Consider the following 20,533-nt stretch of genomic DNA (forward strand, 5'->3'; position numbering starts at 1 on the left):
AACAAGAAAGGCATAAAATTCCAAAGTGCTTTTAAAAAGCACCATTTGCCTAAAAGAACACGAAGTATACTTCAACAAGCTATAATTCTTACCAAAGAGCTGTCCAGAGAATAGTAGTTCTGATGAATGTTAGATGAAGGTTCCATGTTTATATTACTTTGGGAAACACTGGGTTAAACACACCTAAATTGGTCTCTTCATTGTATAATTTTTTTCGACTTTCTTTAATGAGTCAAGTGCTTTGTCACTCTCCAAGAAGTATTTAGTAAACAGGATTTTCCACACTTATTTGACCACGAACTCTTTTTTTCCCTCAAAGCATCCCACTTGGATAACAGTGCTTGTGAGTGATCTAAAAAGACCACTTTAAATAAATAAATAAAAATAAAAAGACCACTTCCAAGGAAAGTAACTTTGTTCAATTTATAAGGAAGAAAGATTGCAACTGCCCCCATTTCTCCCCCCCCAAAAAAATTAACTATAACATGAAAGGAATCAGCAGAAGAGATAAATAATGTGTAAGAGGGACCTGCCTCTTCTCAAACAATAAGGCAATAACTAAGGGAAAGAAAGGATGAGAAGCTAAAAGCAGTTTTCATCTAATCCCTCTAAGCATTGGCCAAGAGCCACAAACATCTATTCTTAAAAACAGCTTCCCAGTACTCAATGTTTCAAAAAATTGAGCATGCAAAAAATGAAAGCGACAGGTGAACATTCTCAAACTTGGGGCCAACTACCAAAATTGCAAAGGATGTCATCATGTATCCATTTAAGTTTTAATCTAGTATGAAATATCACATAAAGAAACATACCTTTAAGATTTTAATTTCCTTCCCAAGCAGTATTTGTGATTTTGACAAGTTCTTTTTATTAATACTTTTAATAGCTACCTCCCAATCAGTTTTCTGGAAAGAAAAAACAGTTACTCCTGCAAATTATTCCACAGAAACAATGCAACAGCAAAAAAAAAAATCTATAAGCATAACGATGTTTTTAGCAAATTCATGTAACAGCACTGAGAAGAAAAATAGAAAAGAACCCGAATCTCTAACAGGAAAATTATTTTATAAATTAAAGGTGTAGCAAGCCAATGTCCTACAAGATAGCCAGTAAAAATAAATATGAAGACCACGAAGTAACAAGCATTAAGTGAAAAAAGGACACAGTTTATTTACAACTATTTAAAAGTTATGGAGGATAACCTCGGAGGTGGTATAGTTAACTGAAAACAGGATTTGACAGCTAGGTAGGATTAAACGTGTTTTCGCTATTTTTTTTCCCTTGAGTTTTAAGTTACTCTCATGATAAAGTCAGTAGTATTTATTACTTTATCGGCTAAGCAACCAGGCCATCCCTTTGGACCTGCCCCTTGCCCCAAGCCTTCCAGGATTATTTCCACTCCCGAGGTGCCTTTCCAAATTCTTTAGATCCTAAAACCTGCTGGGGGCCTGTTTGCGAAACAGCAGAAGCTTTAAAAAAAAAAAAAAAAAAAAAGCTAAGCCCGCTTACGGGTCGATTTGGGTCTCCCCGCGCCCCGCCCAGCCCCGGGGACTGAGGCCGGTGGGGCCGTCCGGGCCCCGCGTGGGGAAAGGCGACACCGAGTCGGGGAAGCCCCGGGCTCGCGGACCGCCGGCCGGTTTTCCGCTGGGTCTGCAATTATTGGCCACCGGGGAGGGTCCGTGCGCTGCCGGCGCGGCCCAGCCGCCGCCCCCTCGCACCCGCCGCCGCCCCCTCGCACCCGCCACGACCGCGCCTCAGGCGCCGCCGGCCGCCCGGCCCGGCCGGCGGGGCTCACCTGGCGGTGCCGCCCCCGGAAGACCACAGCGAAGGCCCCGTGTCCCACGAGGTCCCGCTTGCTGTACTCGAAGTCGCCCACCACCTCCATGGCCGCGCCCCGGGGTCGGCGCGGGCGGCCGGGCGGGCGGGCGGCGATCAGCACCGCGGGCCCGCCGGCCCCGAGCGCGCCCGCCGGCCGCCGAGCTGGGGCAGCCGAGGCCCCGGGCCCGAGCCGGCGCTCATGCCGAGAGGCCGGGCGGAAACGGGGAGGCGCCGCGCAGGGCCGGGGTCAGCGAGGCCTGGCCCGGCCCCGGCCGCTCCTCATGCCGGCCACCGCCGGCCGCGGGCTCCCTGGCGAAGCGGGCCCCCTGACGAAGCGGGCTCCCTGGCGAAGCGGGCTCGGCGCTGCCGGGCAGGGGCGCCGCCGCCTCAGTCACTGGGCGCCCCCGGGGCCGCGCGCGCGCCCGGGAGAGGTGCAGGCCCCGGCGCCCCTCATCCCCGCCCTTCGGCGCCTCGGTCTCCCCGCGGGCACTGCTCAGCGCCGGCCGCCGCCCTTCGCCGGCCCGGCCCAATACCCTACCGCCCAGCCCCGCAGCTACCCCGCACGCGCGCGTCGGCCGCTCCGCGCCGACTGCCGGCCCTCCGCGACGTCAGCGCATCTTCTCTTCGCAGCACTTGGCGCGGCAGGCGCGCTCCCTCCGCCGGGAAAATGAGTGCCCAGCTGCTGATGGAGGCGGGAGGGAGCGCGCGAGCCTGCGCGCCGCGGGCTGGACCCGCTAGGAGACGGGCTTCGGGGAAGCGGGTCGCCAACACCGGCTGCGGGAGGGACAAGGGCATCCCTGTGCAGAGTGGACCCCGGGCCTGCGGTGAGGGCAAGGGAGCATCTCCCAGAGCCCGGCCTTTCCCGCGCCCTCCAAAGCCTGGGGTCACGCTGCCAAGTCCCAACCCTTCTGCGTTTACTGCTCAGGGTCCCTCACGACGTCGTGTAGGGCAGGGATCCTGCACTTCTTGGGGTCGCTTGGCTTCTATGAGAAGCTGATGACAGCTCAGGACCATCCTCCCCGAGAATTGCCAATGCTCGCAGACTCAGTTTTGCATTCTTTCAAGGTTCTAGTGAGAACGCTTGATTCCCACCTCCGGTGTCCTGCCGGTGTGACCTCAGACTTACCTTAAATCACATAAGGGAGTTTTCTTTTCCACCCGATTATTAACGTTCAAGCGACAAGGAACTTATTTGTCACCTTTCCCTCAGAGGTGTCTTAACGAAATCATTTTATAAACCACGTGCTTGAGAACGTCAGAAATCTCAGGTCCTATCATGCACTGTATGTTCACTGGTTTAACGTATTTGCTCTCAGGTTATCCCTCACCTCCAGAGCTACATTTCCCACCCCAGGCCCATCCCTGCACAATGACCTCTGAAGGCAGGGACCCTGAGAACCTCCAACCTTGAGGCAGTCAGCAGAGAAAATCTCCGGAGAGGAACTGGCCCCTTCCTGAAACCCTTAAAATATGGGGTCTTGGGTTTATGCTCCCAACTGTGCACACCTACCTAATTCCCTCCCTACTTCAAAATCTGGCCCAGGTGCATGTTAGGCCCTGTGAAAGTCTGCAGCCTTCAAAAATTAAGAGCAAATGAAGCAAGTTTGCACATACACACAAAAATTCATGTGGAGATGATTCCTTACCTCTTTGAAAGATTCTCTATCTTCCTTTCTCTTTAAACATGAGTATTTAAATAGGATATAAGATTCAATGTGCCAAAATTCACTGAAAAGTAGTTCTCTGGGATAAATATCTTACAGGCTGTAGGACCCTGGACCAGCCACTTCATGTCCCCTGCCTAGGTTTCCTCATCTGTAAAGTGAAGATATAACATCAACATATACCTTCACTGGGTTGTTAAGAGGATTGAAGGACTGAAATGTGGAAAGAGCTTGGAAGATTGCCTGGTTCTACAAAGCACTATTTCAGTGTGTGTTGGGTAAGTAAAGTGAGATCAAAGCTGGCCATAGGCAGCCCTTCCCCGACCCCGGCCCAGTGCTGGGGTCTCCCCCTTCCCTCCTCTGTCCAGTCCGCAGGTGGTGCTTAGGTGAACAGAATGCAAGCTTTGCAGTTCTAGGGATGGACCGTTACACCTTTGTAAGAGCTGTTTATCTAACTGTCACCTGGAGAATTCACTTCCTATAAACTTTCTGTGAAGAATCAATGGGTATAAAATTTTTGGACAGTAGGGAAGCAATGGGGAGGGCTAACACACCTGGACCAAGGCTGGCAGCCTTTCCCGTGCAGTACCTGACAACAGCCAACATTCCATGGAGCAGAGGGCGAGCTGCCCAGGCTGTCCTGAGGTGCCCAAGCTCCTAGTTTCAGGATCTGTCGCTGAGGTGCCTCGTGGGCCTCAGCACCCTCCGGGAGCAGTGCTTCGACCTTCCTGCTGGTCACCTCACCATCCAGGTGAGGACAGGTGTATCCTCTGTCAGCTGAGCCAGTGCATGAGACATCATTCATAACTCAGCCCTGTTCAGATGGTTGCATCCACTAGGAATTGAAGTTAATTGAAGCTAATAATCAATATACAATTTTGAGCTGTTTATATTTAATATCATTAAAATTATATCCCCATGGTAGGACCTTATGGAGATGTTTTAAAGAAGCCACTAGAAGCCCTTAATTCAGACCTGCATCCCATCCCGTACACACAGGCTAAACAGGAGCCCCAGGAACACACCATTGCTTTAAAAAATAAAGTATGCAGCATGCACAGAAGGATTTCTGACCTCAGGGCTCACTACCGAGGAGAAGTGGGGGGGGCATGTGGGGTGGGAGAGCTTCGCTAAGGAGATGTTTAGTTAGGACTATGTCGATAAGCACATACCCAACATCAAATGTGATAAAGCAGAAACATAAAAGAGGAATGTAGATAAAGATACCAGTGTAGCTCTCGGGGTCCCAGCAGAGCCTGGGACTGGAGGAGGAGTCTGCTTCTCTGTTCCTTCCCCTCAGGGCTCCGTGGACAGGGCAGAAGAGCAGAGAGCCAGTAGCCAGCGGTCTCAACCCCAAATTCTTCAGAAAGGGATTCTGATCAGCCCCGCTTAGGAGAGGTGCACTGAGCAATCATCTCAAGCCAGGGACTGGAGTTGAGGGGGGCAGGTCGAGTCGGACAAGGCTGTGGGTACTGCAGGGAGGGTGGAGAAGCAGGGGCTGGGTGGGTAACTCAGGAAGGGTGACCGGGGGGCAAATTTAGGTTTTAATCAGGAATGCAAGCAAGGGAGATTTTTACTTTACTTCTGAAAGCATGCAAAGTTGCCAATCTGATTCACTTTCATTGTTCTTTGTTCTAGTAACTGTGTGTGTATATGTGTGTGTGTGTGTGTGTGTGTGTGTAAACATGCCTTTGACAAACTATTGAAATGTTTCAGTTAGTAAATTGTGTAATAGTAACCGCAGTGAGAAGTGAAATCACTTACTAATAAAAATTCTAACATAAACTTAGTTGATCAGCCAAATGCCACGGGATGCTATGACGGTAAAAGGACCTCCTGTGACAAGTAAATGTGACCAGTGTTCACGGCCCCATCTCCCAGGCAGGCAGGCGTTCTGAGATCAGGAGAATCACCAGTTAATTATGCTCTTCAAATCGCATCATTGCTGTTTGCTTCTATTTTCGTTCTATTGTCTCTACTTTGATCATACTGCTGATGCTTTGAAATTCTTGGGACCGTTAGTGTGCAGAGCTTTGTTCTTTATACGTGTACGATTTTAGAGTAAAATATGGCAATAAGCACATAAAGTGAAGAGACAACAAAGTTTGGATACATTTCTTAAAGCTTTTAGAAAATATAACCACAAATCTTCTGAATCATAAACACAAATCTTCTGGAATGATATGAAAAATAGACTTCAGCCAGGAATTTTCTTTTTTTTTAAATAAATTTATTTATGTTTGGCTGCATTGGGTCCTCATTGCTGAGCGTGGGCTTTCTCTAGTTGCGGTGAGCGGGGGCTACTCTTCGTTGCGGTGCGCGGGCTCCTCGTTGCGGTGGCTTCTCTTGTTGCGAAGCATGGGCTCTAGGTGCGCGGGCTTCAGTAGTTGTGGCTCGCGGGCTCTAGAGCACAGGCTCAGTAGTTGTGGCGCGCGGGCTCAGTTGCTCCGCGGCATATGGGATATTCCCAGACCAGGGCTCAAACCTGTTCTCTGCACTGGCAGGCGGATTCATAACCACTGCACCACCAGGGAAGTCCCAGCCTGAATTTTCTGGTACTATGATAACATGGCAACAGCAAGGAGCATGTTTCTTTTCTTTTCGTTTTTTTTTGGCCTCACCACACAGCCTGTGGGATCTTGGTTCCCCAACCAGGGATCGAACCCGGGCCCCAGGCAGTGAAAGTATGGAGTTCTAACCACTGGACTGCCAGGGAATTCCCAGGAGCATCTTTCTATATTGTGCAAGAATCAATATAAAATTTTCATTTCTAAAATGAAAAACAATTTGATTATTTCAACCAAAAATTTGAGCAGCTTATATTTGCTATTGCTATAACTGTTAGACCCAAACAGTGCTCAAAACTTGAATTATTAAGTTAAAACGCTAAGCATATATTTCACAGGAATGGCTATACTGTTCTGTTAACGCTAATGGTTGGAATAAAGAATATTTTCAAACATCACAAGGATAAATTTCAGAAAACATCATGAGTCCATTGTCCAAATAAAGCATCTGAAATATTAAAACTCCTAAAGGAAATACTTGATTGATGTGACAATAAAGGAAATGAAAAAGTTTTAACTTTGAAACAATTTTATTCAGAAACTTTTATTTTTGGCCATGCCATGCAGCTTGCAGGATCTTAGTTCCCCAAACCAAGAATCGAACCCAGGCCCTTGGCAGTGAAAGTACGGAGTCCTAACCACTGGACCACCAAGGAATTCCCTCAAAAACTCCTTAAACAGGGCTTCCCTGGTGGCGCAGTGGTTGAGAGTCCGCCTGCCGATGCAGGGGGTGCGGGTTCGTGCCCTGGTCCGGGAAGATCCCACATGCTGCGGAGAAGCTGGGCCCGTGAGCCATGGCCGCTGAGCCTGCGCGTCCGGAGCCTGTGCTCCGCAACGGGAGAGGCCACAGCAGTGAGAGGCCCACGTACCGCAGAAAAAAAACAACTTCTTAAACAGAATCTACTTCGTGGTTTAAAAAGAATAACACGTCTTCAACCATGATGGATTTACTACAACTTTAGACAAGAGTAAGATCAACATCAATGGGTAATTGCAGCCTAGGTTTTTGCTCCTTCTTGTAAATCACATACCTACTGAAAGGAGAAAACAGCTGTCCCGGCTGGGTTCTGCAGAAACGGATGCTGACCTGGAGTTGGAATGGAGATGCTCATTAGGGATTGACACCAGTGACAGGAAGGACATCAGTGACTGGCACAGGGAGAACCCTGATGCAGACTTGACCACGCCTGGGCCACCCCAGCAGAAAGCTCTGGAGTTGAGCCCAAAAAGCCCAGCTCACCCATCACCTGCCGGGGCTGCCCTGGAGGGCATGACCCCAGGTGGCCAGGCTGCTCTCAGGCTGAGGTCCTGGAGGAGCAGACAACTGGGGACTGACAGTCTTTCCCCAGCTGGACAGCACGTCCTTCCTCCCAGGGGAGTCTGGGTGGCGCATCTCCTAGGCGACCACAGACTACAACTTTGGAAAACGTATGAGTCAGGCTGTAAAGTTTCTATCGTTATCAACGACAAGTTTCACAGACAAGTATTTTTGCTTTGCTTTGTTTTTAAAGAGAAATACAGTTTATCTTGGAAGTGTTCAGAGCACCGCTGTGCTCTGTTCGTCTGTCTGTCTGTCTGCCCACACGTCCCAGGCTGCTGGCATGGGCCCAGGAATGGGCCTCCGGCTGAACTCCCAGAAGGCTGATTCCAGGGCTGCTCACAGGTCCAGACACAGATTAAACAACAAGATACTATTTATTAAGGCTTTAAGCCTCATCCCTGAACTTGGATGGGATGAAGATTTGGAGAGAGGTTGGAGGAGACAGAAAACAAACCCAGATCCTGCAAGCTCACCACGTAGCCAAGGTTTTAGGCTTCCTGAGGGAACCCAGGGCTGGAGGCCAAGCTGCGGGAAGCGCGTGTTCCTGGGAGGTTCTGAGTTCTGGGCAGGGTGAGAGCTGCCCTGTGTGTGTGTGTTTATGGGAGCAGGGCTGGAAGGTGGGCGGGCTCCACTGTTACTTTGGTTCACGTCTTCAACTACAGTAAGTCCCCTACATACGAACTTTCAAAGTTGCAACTTTCAAAGATGCAAACGTGCGTTCGCATGTCCAGTCTCGTAAGTTAGTTCACATGTCTGGCATACATTGTCATGTGTGTGCATCCTCTACAAGTGGTTGTGCTTCTGTGTACTTTACTGTGCAGTACTGTATAGAGTACAGTACTAGTAAAAAATAGAAGTGTTCATTTCTTTGGTACTAGTGCAGAACTTAGAATAAAATATTTCTTTAAAAATTATATTTAAAGCCATAAAATAATTTCACTCTGAAGAATTTTTTTTTAAACATCTTTACTGGAGTATAATTGCTTTACGATGCTGTGTCAGTTTCTGCTGTATAACAACGGGAATCAGCTACATGTGTACATATATCCCCATATCCCCTCCCTCTTGTGTCTCCCTCCCACCCTCCCTGTCCCACCCCTCTAGGAGGTCACAAAGCACCGAGCTGATCTCCCTGTGCTATGCGGCTGCTTCCCACTAGCTACCTATTTTACATTTGGTAGTGTATATATGTCCCTGTTACTCTCTCACTTCGTCCCAGCTTACCCTTCTCCCTCCCCTTGTCCTCAAGTCCATTCCCTACGTCTGTGTCTTTATTCCTGTCCTGCCTCTGGGTTCATCAGACCCATTTTCACTCTGAAGAATTTTGAATAGGAATGTACTTTAGATATTATAGATATTGATTGACAGATAAAAATCAGACATCATCTTTTTAATCCAACTACTTCACTGTGACCACATTTGTTAAAACTGAGATCAATATTATGTGTGGTCTTTATGATTTCTTTGGATCCCTAGAACCTATATTTATTTCAGCAGACATAATATACTGGTGCACAACGTATTGTAAACCTATCACAGTACAGCACCATAGAGCCGATTGTGTTAGTCGGGTACCTAGGCTAACTTTGTTGAGCTTACGAACAAATTGGACTTAACAAACGTGCTCTCGGAACAGAACCCCTTTGAATGTAGGGGACCTACTGCGTCTCCCTTCTGTCTGCATGCTCATCTCACCGTTCCCAACCCAGCCCGAGTTTGGTTCCCTGGCGCTGAGAACTGGTCCTCTGCTGGTCCCCTCCCCTCACAATCCACCTGCCCACTGTCTCCAGCCAGGGTTAGCTCCCCTCCGGCCCCACCCACACCCCATGCCTCGCCCATCACACTGACTGCACCCAAGAGGGCTGCGCTGGGAAACCAGGCCTCATCACTCAGTAACTTAAGGCCCAAGGGGGTGATGTGGGTGGGGTCCCACCACCCCAAGACCAGGCCCTTCCTCCCCTGGAGGAGGCTGGACAGGGGATGGGGAAAGGGTTGCGGGGGGCGGTAACCAGTCCAGAGGGCCACAATCCTCCAGAAAACTCCTACAAAGGAGTCTCAGACAACCAGCAAACAAGGGCCCCAACCATTTCCAGCCCCATCATTTTTCTCTCTGCACAATGAGCCGGCCATCCTCCATCATCTCCTCTTCCTTAATAGTCTGGGAGTGGGGACCCGAGGGTTCAGGCCAGGGGCAGACCCCACCTGTAGCTGTGACTCCATCTCCGCTGGGGGTCCACATCACCCTCACCCTGGTCAGTCTCTCTGGCGGGCCTACGCTCTGAGGCTCTGACCCTGCACTTCCTTTGGGAGATGGGGAGCCCACTTCCCTCCGAGCAGCCCCCTCACCCTCTGGAGGTGGTGGGACTGGTCTGCAGAGGCTGGCTCGCCATCCTCCCCAGCCACACCACACTCCTTGGTCGTGAGCTCCCGAGGGAGTTGTCTGTCTCATCTAGCTCCAAGTCAGTTGCTGGGTCCACGACGTTGGTGGGTGAAGGTCCAAACAGTGAGCCTTTTATTCACTGAGGTGCTCACTGTGGAAGAAGCACTCCTCCACTGCACACCCCCACCACGTGGCCTTCCCCTGGCTCTGCGGGCCCCCAAGGCATTCTCCACCCGGATCTGCAAGGCCCGCCAGGCTTCTAGCGCCGTGCAGTCACTAGTTCCCAGAGTGCTCACGAATTTTCCCCATCTGGCTGTAGGCCCCACAAACAAGTAATACAGTTGTCCCTCCGTATCCATGGCGGATTGGTTCCAGGACCCATCCGCAGATGCTCAAGTCATTACATAAAATGGGTAGTTCAGCGGGCACTCCGTATCCACGGATTTCGCATCCACGGATTCCGCGTTCTCGGATTCAACCAACTGTGCATTCGCGGATATAGAGGGTTGACCGTACTGTACTTAAACTGCAAAACTGAACACTTGGAAGATCGTTTAGTGGGCCTTGCGGGTTATGTGGAGCTAGTAGAACAACATCTAAAATCATACATTAAATTTGATGGTCAGTGCTCAAGAAAAATGGTTTCAATCATAAATATTTATGTGAAAATTTTAATGGATTTTGTACAAACAGTGCTCGGTGTTATGCTACGGAGAAAGTCTAGCATTTCAGCCAAATAGCCAAATACAGAAACAAATTTGCAAATCTGGTAACTTGCTTTAAGTCTTTCCTTCATAGATTTTATATTTACTAGCACAGGTCAAATAAACAGTAGGGAGAATGAAATAAAATATCTGAAAGCTGGGATTGAAATAATGGAACTTGGATGAAGACTTAAAACTTGATAGGCAGCCTGTTATCCTAGGATGACAAAGCAGTTTAAAAATTCTATCAATCCTGCTCTATAGAGTTTAATAAAAATTGTAAAATGGGAGTGGCTAGATAAATAATAAATAAATGAAAAATTTTAGGAGTTTGGATTTAATAAATGATATTATACATTATCTATTATGTGTTATAATAGAAAAGGCAATATCTTTACAAGATATTGTTGAAGCTTGTAGATCATTTCACTGGTCCTCAAAGTGTGGTATCCTGAAATCTTCTGAGACACTTTCAGAGGTTCTGGTGAGTTCACAACTCTTTTCATAAAAACACAGAGATATGAATTGCCTTTTTTATTGTGTCAATATTGGCACTGATGATGCAGAATCCTTTTCTCACTAAATCTGTTTTTGAAAATATAGCTATTTTTCATAATAATATGTTATTTATGTTCATTTATAATGGGCTTATTATTGTGTTTTTAAATAAACTAAGAATAAACATATTTTTAACATTTTAGTTTTAATTTTTAATACAGTAAACATGTCAGGGGGCTCATCTCTTGAGACAAAAGTTTGAGAACTGCTGGATTAATTAAGCCAATGATAAAAAGTGACTGAACATAAAACTAAGTAAGGGGGGCTTCCCTGGTGGTGCAGTCAGTGGTTAAGAATCTGAATGCCAATGCAGGGGGCACGGGTTCAAGCCCTGGTCCAGGAAGATCCCACATGCCGTGGAGCAACTAAGCCCATGCACCACAGCTACTGAGCCTGCACTCTAGAGCCCGCAAGACACAACTACTGAAGCCCTCGTGCCTAGAGCCCGTGCTTCACAACAAGAGAAGCCACCGCAATGAGAAGCCCGTGCACCACAACAAAGAGTAGCCCCCACTTGCCGCAGCTAGAGAAAGCCTGCGTGCAGCAACAGAGACCCAACACAGCCAAAAATAAATAAATTAAATAAATAAATTTATTTAAAAAGAAAACTAAGTAAGGGAAACTCTGAAAAGTGAGTGGAAGAAAGAGAAATAAAGAGATATGGCATACTATCAGAAAAAAAACAAAGTATCAATTCCAAGAGAGAATTTTAGATTGTTTAATTCTATGATAATGAACTTATTATCTAATGACAAAAGTGAAAATTAGAGTAAACTTTTAAATCTTTTCATTTATTAAATGGAAACTCATCCACATGATGTTTTAGCCTCGTGGATTGAAGATGAACAAAAACTAACAAAATTATGCCAACTAATTAGACACACTAATGACTTATTTTATATATACTTGATGATAAAGATGTTGACTATATTTTAAAATCTCTGAGATTATTACAAGGATTAAGAAAGATTCAGAGCCAAGAACAGCATAGTTAATATCAAGAGACATTCACTACTTATTAAGAATACTGAAATTATTCTGAAATTAAGAATGCTGAAACACCTTATGACTTCAAATTTCATGGAGAAGTCTCAAGAAGAATTTGCCGTAGTTCCCTACTGTTAAATCATGTTTCAGACAGAGCCCTCATCTAACTAGTGACAGCCACATCAGAGAAATAATCACCCAACGATTTCAAAATATTAAATTATTCAGGAATTATCAAAGTAATTAAATAAGTAATGCATGCTGCATCTTACATGCGTTGGTAAGAGGCTTTAATGTTATATGTTGTTTAGTTTACTTAGAGAATAAAAAAGAAAATTATTTATTAATATTACTAATTAATAATATTATATAATAATAATATTTATTATATTAATATTAATAATTAATATTATTATTTATTATTGATTAAAATTATTTATTTGTATATTAACATACAGTATTGTTTGTATTAAATATTATTAAATGTTCTTAACATCACTTTGAATACAAGAAAGATTTGGTCCCTGTCTTCAGCAGCCCCTCAAGGATGAAAACTGTTTCGATAATCAATTGCTCTCTTGAAAAAAGTAGTGACTTCAAACAAGATCCCTTTTTTGTTTGCTTGTTTTTGTCCATTGTTGAGGCTTCTGTGGGTCAGGAGTTCCGGTGGGGTGCGTCAGGAAAGGCTCAGGTGGGGCTGGAGGATCCGGCACAGTCCGACTGGAATGAATGTCTGGTGCCTCTCCCGGGTCATGGCTTGACCAGCTGGGGTGAGCTGGATTCACTTAGAGACCCTCTCGTGCCCCATCTAGTCACTGACCCCAAGAGAGTAATACTCTCTCGGTTGTGGATTGAGTTCTGTCTGGTTTCTGTCTGGCTTCCTTCCTGGGCATTACGGGCATGAGAGAAACATTCAGTTTCTTGTCTGCGGTCATCCGCTCCTTCTGGCTGCTACTCAAGGTCCTACGATGTGAAGAAACCTCGAGTTACCTCTCCGTTCTGCTCTTGATAAGCACCCAGGCCGTGTCCGGTGTATGTGGACTTTGGTGACCATGTGCACACGTTTCTGTTTGGTTCACACCCAGCAGTGGAGTCGCTGGGCCGCAGGGCACATCTCAGCACTGACAGTAGTAAAGTGGACTCCAGGGTGGTTGGACCAGTCGCACTCACCAGCTGAGTATGAGTTTGCTGCTTTGCATTCTCACCAGTACTTGGTGGTGTCAGTCTTTTTATCCATTTGGTGAGTGTGATAGGACGGTCTTAACCTCCTCCTGGCAGGTCATAAGCTGCATTCTACAGTCCAGGGACATCCTCTGGGGCTGGTGTCACTGGAGGAGGACCAGTTGCCTCACCTCTGAAGCCACGAGGAGCAGCCCTCAGGGACCACAGCTTCCTGGCAATTGGTTGGACAGATGGTGATTTGAAAATCGGTGGAAGTTAATTTGGGGACGTGGGTAGTGGTTTTGTTCTCTGGGTTCCCTCAGAGGCTGTGGCAGCCCCAGACCCTGAGTCAGGAGACCTGGATCCTGATGCATTCCTGCTTTGTTTATTTTATATTTTATTTTATTCTATTCTGTTTTATTTTATTGACTGCGCCGTGGGGCATGCGGGATCTTAGTTCCCTGACCAGGGATCAAACCCATGCCCTCTGCATTGGGATTGCGGAGTCTTAACCACTGGACCCCCAGGGAGGTCCCTGTTTCTCATCGTTACCCACCACAAACCAGCTCCAGATGTGCCATGGACCAGTCATTTCCCAAGCCCACCCGCCCCTTCACACTGCTGTCCTAATCCTGCCTGGCATGACTCTGTTCTCTCTCAAAGGCCCAGCTCAGACACCCCCTCCAGGAAGGCTCTCCGGGGTTCTCCAGTCCCTCCTGGATGTCTCCCATGTCTCCCATCAAGGCCTTTGCCTCTGCTGTTCCCTCGGCCGGGAGCCCTCTTCCGTCCGTGTGGCCCATCACCTCCTTCTCGCCTGTGTTCCCCATTTGTGCTCCCCACTGGGACGTAGAGATTTATTGCTCTAGCCTCCAGGCCTAGAAAAGGGCCTGATACACAGTAAAGCCTCAATTTGTTGAATGAATACATCTTGTCTCTCGATTTACCTGTCCTGCGCCGGCTGGGGCTTCCCACAAGCCGGGCGATCTGTTGAGAGCAGAACTAGATAGCACGAGAAGCAGCTCCTCGAATCTGGAGTCAGGTGAGGCTGCGGTGTTTCAGGTGAATCAGGAAAGTGAGTCGGGTGCACGTGAGGAAGGGTTCCCCGCGTGCAGGTCCAGCTACGGTGACTAAGCCGGGGCGGCTGGTGCAGGGAGTGGGCAGGGGATGACGGAGGCGGAGCCGGGAGAGCGGAGGGGGCACACAGCAGGTCTTCATTCAACAAGCCTTTGTTTAGCACCTGGACGGGAGAGAGGTTTGGGAGCTGTCGGGGAACACGCAGGAGGTAAAGCAGGGAGAGGGGCTGAGGCCAGATGGGATTTGGTACAGCTACACAGGCCACGACAGGGTGTTGGTGGGTATTAGGGAACCTCCCTTGATTTTCTTGTTTCTAATATTATCTTCAAACTTCCTTTTTTAAAAAAAATACATTTATTTATTTATTTTTGGCTGCGTTGGGTCTTTGTTGCTGCGTGTGGGTTTTCTCTAGTTGCGGCAAGCAGGGGCTTCTCTTTGTTGTGGAGCACGGGCTCTAGGCGTGTGGGCTTCAATAGTTGTGGCATGAGGGCTCAGTAGTTGTGCACAGGCTTCATGGCTCCATGGCATGTGGGATCCTCCCAGACCAGGGCTCGAACCTGTGTCCCCTGCATTGGAAGGTGGATTCTTAACCACTGTGCCACCAGGGAAGCCCCCTCTAATATTACCTTTACTTGTAACAAAAGCTACGGCATATTAGTGTAGACAAACTTGAAAATACAAGGGACATCCAGTCTTGGCAGAGATACTCATAGTCTCTTGCTCGATCTGTTTACAATTTTAGAGAGTGAGAGGGATATTGGTAGTGTGTCTATTTTAAACTATGTTGAAGTTTAGTTGTGTGTTCACATATGTAGATTTCAGGAAAGTATAAATGGTGCTATGCTATCGGGGCCCCCGCTTTCCTCCCCTCTTTCTTGTTTGTTTCCCTTTTATCTGCATTCACCTCTCCCTTCCTCTCCTCCCATGAGACCCATGTCAGCAACCTATTACAGATTTTCCCCATGCAATGACTGTCATATACAAATATATACAGACCGTTGCTTATAAACATGTATGTGGAAAACATCCTTCCTGTATGTCAGTTTGACAAACGTGGGATCATATGATTCACTTTCCTGAATTTTGCTTTTCTCAGGTATTGACTGATGGAATTCCTTTAAGTTAACTGGAGCAAAGCTGGTTAACCCTTTTTAATGGTTACATAACATTCCATGGTGTGGAAACACCAGAATATATTCACTCATTCTCTGTTGTTGGACATTCACTGCTCCCTGGTGTGTGTGTGTGTGTGTTGGCCACTATGAACACTGCTATATTACATTAATCCTTTATGTATTGGTGCTTTAATTTCTTGGAATAGATTCCCAGGAGTGGCATTGCTTGGTCTAAGTATATGGATTTTTAAATGTAATGGATTTTTCCAGATTGCTTTCCTAAAGTGCTGCCACAGTTCCATTTCTACCTCTTTAATTTTCCCAGTCTATGGGCAATAAAATGACGTTTTATTCTTCTTTAATATGTTTTCCCCTGGAAACTAAGGGGGACATATCTGTAGGCCATTGGATTTGCTCTTTGGTGACTTGTCTCTTTTAATGAAATGTGTCAGAGTTCTTTATGGAATTATATAATACACACACTTTTGTCATTTGCCTTGAGACTATTGTTTTTCCAAATCCATAATTTACCCTTTGCTTTGTTTACAGTATCCCTCATTTCACATTTTTAATTTGCAAACATGTATTTCTTTTCCCCCCTCCCCCATCTTTGGGTTTCCTGTGCTAGTTGGGAAGTTCTTTTTTTATTTAATTTTTTAAATCCATCTGAAAGTTAGCTTTTCCTAAGGTATAAAAATAAAACTCTACTTTTAAAAATTGCTCTTTTGGGCTTCCCTGGTGGCGCAGAGGTTGAGAGTCCGTCTGTCGATGCAGGGGACACAGGTTCGTGCCCCGGTCCGGGAAGATCCACATGCCGCGGAAGGGCCCGTGAGCCACGGCCGCTGAGCCTGCGCATCCGGAGCCTGTGCTCCACAACGGGAGAGGCCACAACAGTGAGAGGCCCGCGTACCGAAAAAAAAAAAAAAAATTTGCTCTTTCATTTTCCCAGGATAATGGATTAAGTGAAGCACCTCTGTTTTGCGACGTCTCTGGCATTCCTTTTATTTCCGTCTGCTACGTTGGGCCCAGGGACTTCTGTGATGGAAGCAGGCGTAGTAGGCGTTTTACTGGAGGATTGGCCCTGAGAGTTGGAGTTCAAAGTCAGCACAGTGGCTCACGGCAGAGTTCATGCAAGATGTAGAGAAAAAATGTGACTCCGGGTCAGTGACGCGGTAAAGTCGAGCATCTCTTAAGAAGGCCTGTGCCAGTCTGTGGGGACACACAGAAGTGGAGGTGACGGTCGGAGACAGTACCACCAAGCCAGGAACCAGGGAGGTGGCCGAGACTGACCCCAAGACTGTGCAGGATCTCACCTCAGTGGTGCAGACGCTCCTGCAACAGATGCAAGGTAAATGGCAGACCGAGTCCAACCAGATCATTGGAAGAATTGAGGACATGAGCGGTCGCATGGATGACCCGGAGAAAAACATCGCAGCCCTCGTGATACGAGCTGGGGGGGAAGAGCTGGATGGTGAAGACAAGACCCTGCTGCACAGAAGAGCTGAGTGGTGCTCATTTACGCTGGAATCTGGAGCGCCCTTTCCACAAGCCAAGAGAAGCCAGATGGCTTTTGCAGCTAACTACTATGCGTGGACATGTTTTATATTCTAAAGCATGCATTTTTCTCAGCACATGTGATATAGTTAGTTTATAGAGTGATTTCCCTCCCCTGCCCCCCCAGGTTTCCTGAACACGGTAACTTCACATCTTGGACCTTGGTCAGTTGTGCTGTTAAACACGAAAACTTTGGCAGTTCCTGAAAAAGAAAGAATGAGAAAGAGAGAGAGAGGAAGGAAGGAAGGAAGGGAGGGAGGGAGGAAGGGAGAGAGAGAGGTGGGAGGAGAGAGAAAGAAAAAGAAAGAAAGAAAGAAAGAAAGAAAGAAAGAAAGAAAGAAAGAAAGAAAGAAAGAAAGAAAAAGAAAGAAAGAAAGAAAGAAAGGAAGGAAGAAAGGAAGAAAGAAAAGAAAGAAAAAAGAGAAAGGAAGGAAGGAAGGAAGGAAGGAAGAAAAGAAAGCCTATGCAAACCAAAGAGGGGCTGGGAACCTAGGAAGAGTAAAAAAGTGGAGTCAAGGAGACAGAAGGTTAGGATTTTCAGTTGCCTCGATGGGTGAGGGCCTCCAACACTGTTACCCAAGGTCAGAGAGTAACCCTGGCTTTGGTCCAACTCACTCAGTACCACTGGGGCTTTGGCTCTCTGGTGGCTTTGCAGGATCTCCTGATACAAGCATTCTCATCCACTGTACACTTCACTTCTTCATTCATCCAACAAGTGTTTATGAGAAAACGACATGGAAAAAGTGCCTACCCTTGAGGAGCTTATTCTCTAGCGGGGGAAACAGACCATAAATAGGATAAATAAAATAGCTAGGAGGTTAGCTAGTGACAGGGACCAAGGAGGGAACTAAATCTGGGAGGGAGGGAAGAAGTATGGGGGGAGGGGCCCAATTTAAGAAAAGGTGACCCGGAATGACTTCACTGAGGTGACATCGAAGCCAAGACCTGAAGGAAGTGAGGCTGTGATCCATGTAGAGTGGAGGAATTCCAGGTACAAAAGCCCTGAGGGAGGGGTGTGCCTGTATCCCAGCATGACTGCGGCTGAGTGGACCCGGGACAGTGATTGGAGATGATGTCACAGGGAAAACTGGCCAGAGGCTGTAGGGTCCCACAGGTTCCTGGGGCAGATGAGAAGCCTTTGTAAGGTTTTTAAGGAAAGAACAACATCATAGCAGCAAAACTGAGCAGAAAGTTGTTCCCACCCCTAGAAGAAACGATGATTGTATGATGCAACCGCGGTGTTAGCCAACTAGCCAGCGCTACGGTGGCAATCATGTTGCAATATAAGTGCATCAAATCACCGTGTCATGCCCCTTGAACTTACACAATGCTAAACGTCAACTCTATCTCAGTTAAAGAATTGGGCAGAAAGCAGAGATTCCCCACATACCCCTGCCGCTACGCACGCACAGCTTCCCCTAGCATCAACACCCCACCACAGGGTACATCTGTTACCACTGATGAAGCTGTGTGGACACGTCATCACCACCCAGAGCCCAGAGTTGACATGAGGCTCACCCCTGCTGTGGTGCATTCTGTGGGGTTGGAAAAACATCAGAGTTGAGAGAAGTTTCCCTCTCTTCCTACTTTGCTGAGCGTTTTTTTTTTTTTAATTGAAGTCTAGTTGATATACAATATTATATAAGTTACAGGTGTACGATACGGTGATTCACAATTTTTAAATGTTATCCTCCATTTATAGTTATTATAAAATATTGGCTATATTCTGTGTGCTGTACAATATGTCCTCGTAGCTTATTTTGCTGAGAGTTCTTATCGTGAAGGCATGTTGGATTGTGTCAAATGCTCTTTTTGGTTTACTTTTTTTTTAAAAATTAATTAATTAATTAATTAATTAAATTTTGGCTGCGTTGAGTCTTCATTGCTGTGCGCGGTCTTTCTCTAGTTGCGGCGAGCAGGGGCTATTCCTCATTGTGTTGCGCGGGCTTCTCATTGTGGTTGCCTCTCTTGTTGCAGAGCACAGGCTCTAGGTGTGCGGGCTTCAGTAGTTGTGGCACGCGGGCTCAGTAGTTGTGGCTCGCGGGCTCACGAGTTGTGGGACACTGGCTTAGTTGCTCCACAGCATGTGGGATCTTCCCGGACCAGGGCTTGAACCCATGTCCCCTGCATTGGCAGGCGGATTCTTAACCACTACGCCACCAGGGAAGTCCTTGGTTTACTTTTATTTTTTTTTTTTTACTTTTTGACAGTTGAACTTTTCCTCAGAAATCAGTAAGAGGGCTTCTGACCTGTATTTGTGTGTTACAGCCTGTGGGACCTTGATCAACGTGAACTGTCCCTGAATCTGACACCCTGGCCCTCGGGGCTCATGAGATCAGGTGTGGTGAGTCCCCTGGGGGATGACAGCAGGGCCGCTTGCTCCCCCATCCACTTCCTGCCAACACCCCCCATGCTGGGCTGACCTCACCTGTGTCTTGGGCTTTGCATCTAGTTCCGCTGACCTCTGCTTTTCTGCTCCGAGACCCCGTGCACAGTCTTGGTCCTTGTTGCCTGTGGTTCTGCTTCTTGCTTCCTTTGAGAGAGGCTCCCAGACTCCTCGAGCTTCCTTCCCGAGAGGCTGGCCCGCCAGCTGTGCCGCTGACCTCAGACGGGGGCTCCCAGAGGCAGAGGAGGTGGCCTGGCGCCCTGCGCTCGGGACAGAACGCTCACTTCCTCCTGTGCTGGCTGAAGACCTCGGATCAGCAGTTCTCCCCACACCTGGTGATTACAGCACGACTCTAAACAAAGCCTCTCGCCTCTGAGGAGGAGCCCCTGCACACAAGCCCAGGGCCTGCACACAAAGCCGCTGATTTGCACCCTGAGGGCAGCCTTAGTAGGGAGATGATTAGGGCGGGTCTGTCTTTGTAATTAAACCAAAGAAAACTAGCTCTCCAGCCTCTTCACCGTACATCATCCAGACCTTCCGACTGCACTACCAAATGTTTCCCGTGCCAGCGAACCCCCTCTGCCACCACCTGTTTCAGAAGAATCACGATCTCCGTTTCTACAGAAGGCACAGAGGCCCAGAGAGGTGAGGGAAAGGCCGAAGACCCCCCAGCAAGGATAGAGCACCATGTGGAATCAAACCTACCTTCATTCAAACAAGCACAGTGCAAATAAGGTCTGGCCTCCTGGGTGTGGCTTCTTCCACCGGCCTGAGGTTGGACCAGCGGGGCAGTTCTCAAGTTTTCTCACCTCGGAATCCTTCATACCCTATGGGTGGGTCTCACACATTGAACCAATCTTTCGCCTACTTGTTGTTTTGTGCATCATGTGTCGGTCGTTTGGAAAATATTGGTTCATTGGGTTACGCTGCTTTTCCAAATATGACACATTTCATCATACAATATTTTAATAAATCACACATATATTAGATCTCATCAGAAACGGCTTTCAGGAAGGGAAGCTATCAAGGCCTCCGTGGTGAATATCAGTTTTCCAAAATTCTAGTTTTTGCTTGAAAACTCAAATTTCATCCCGGGCAATAATATAATAAATACCGGCAGTGTTTTCTTCTCAAAGTGATAGGCTCGCTTCCTTCATTTTCACGAAAATGTCTTCGCAAAACCCAAGCCCGAATAACCGGCTTGTCGAGTGTGCTCTCGTGGGGGTCCACGGCGGGTGGCCAGA

General features: G+C 47.4%; 2 protein-coding genes and 1 pseudogene across 5 annotated transcripts in view; 1 reads left to right on the forward strand and 2 right to left on the reverse strand.

Annotated features, from left to right (window-relative positions):
- ULK2 (unc-51 like autophagy activating kinase 2) overlaps positions 1-2,418 on the reverse strand; it is a 66,328-nt gene extending 63,910 nt beyond the window's left edge. The window contains exons 1-2 of one of the 4 annotated variants that reach the window (XM_067715846.1): positions 1,796-2,418; positions 813-905 (exon numbers count right to left, since the gene is read on the reverse strand). In XM_067715846.1, the coding sequence (XP_067571947.1) occupies positions 813-905; positions 1,796-1,885 (183 nt within the window). In that variant the 5' untranslated portion in view covers positions 1,886-2,418. The remainder of the gene's footprint in view (positions 1-812; positions 906-1,795) is intronic. The other 3 variants (XM_067715843.1, XM_067715845.1, XM_067715844.1) reach the window with 3 other exon arrangements.
- Positions 1-20,533, forward strand: part of LOC137212250 (multidrug and toxin extrusion protein 2-like) — a 352,581-nt gene that overhangs the window by 230,034 nt on the left and 102,014 nt on the right. The gene's annotated exons all lie outside the window — the stretch shown is intronic.
- On the reverse strand, positions 9,469-9,819 carry LOC137212552 (pre-rRNA-processing protein TSR2 homolog pseudogene; annotated as a pseudogene).

This window comes from Pseudorca crassidens, chromosome 19 (assembly GCF_039906515.1).
Source record: "Pseudorca crassidens isolate mPseCra1 chromosome 19, mPseCra1.hap1, whole genome shotgun sequence".
NCBI classification, from domain to species: domain Eukaryota; kingdom Metazoa; phylum Chordata; class Mammalia; order Artiodactyla; family Delphinidae; genus Pseudorca; species Pseudorca crassidens.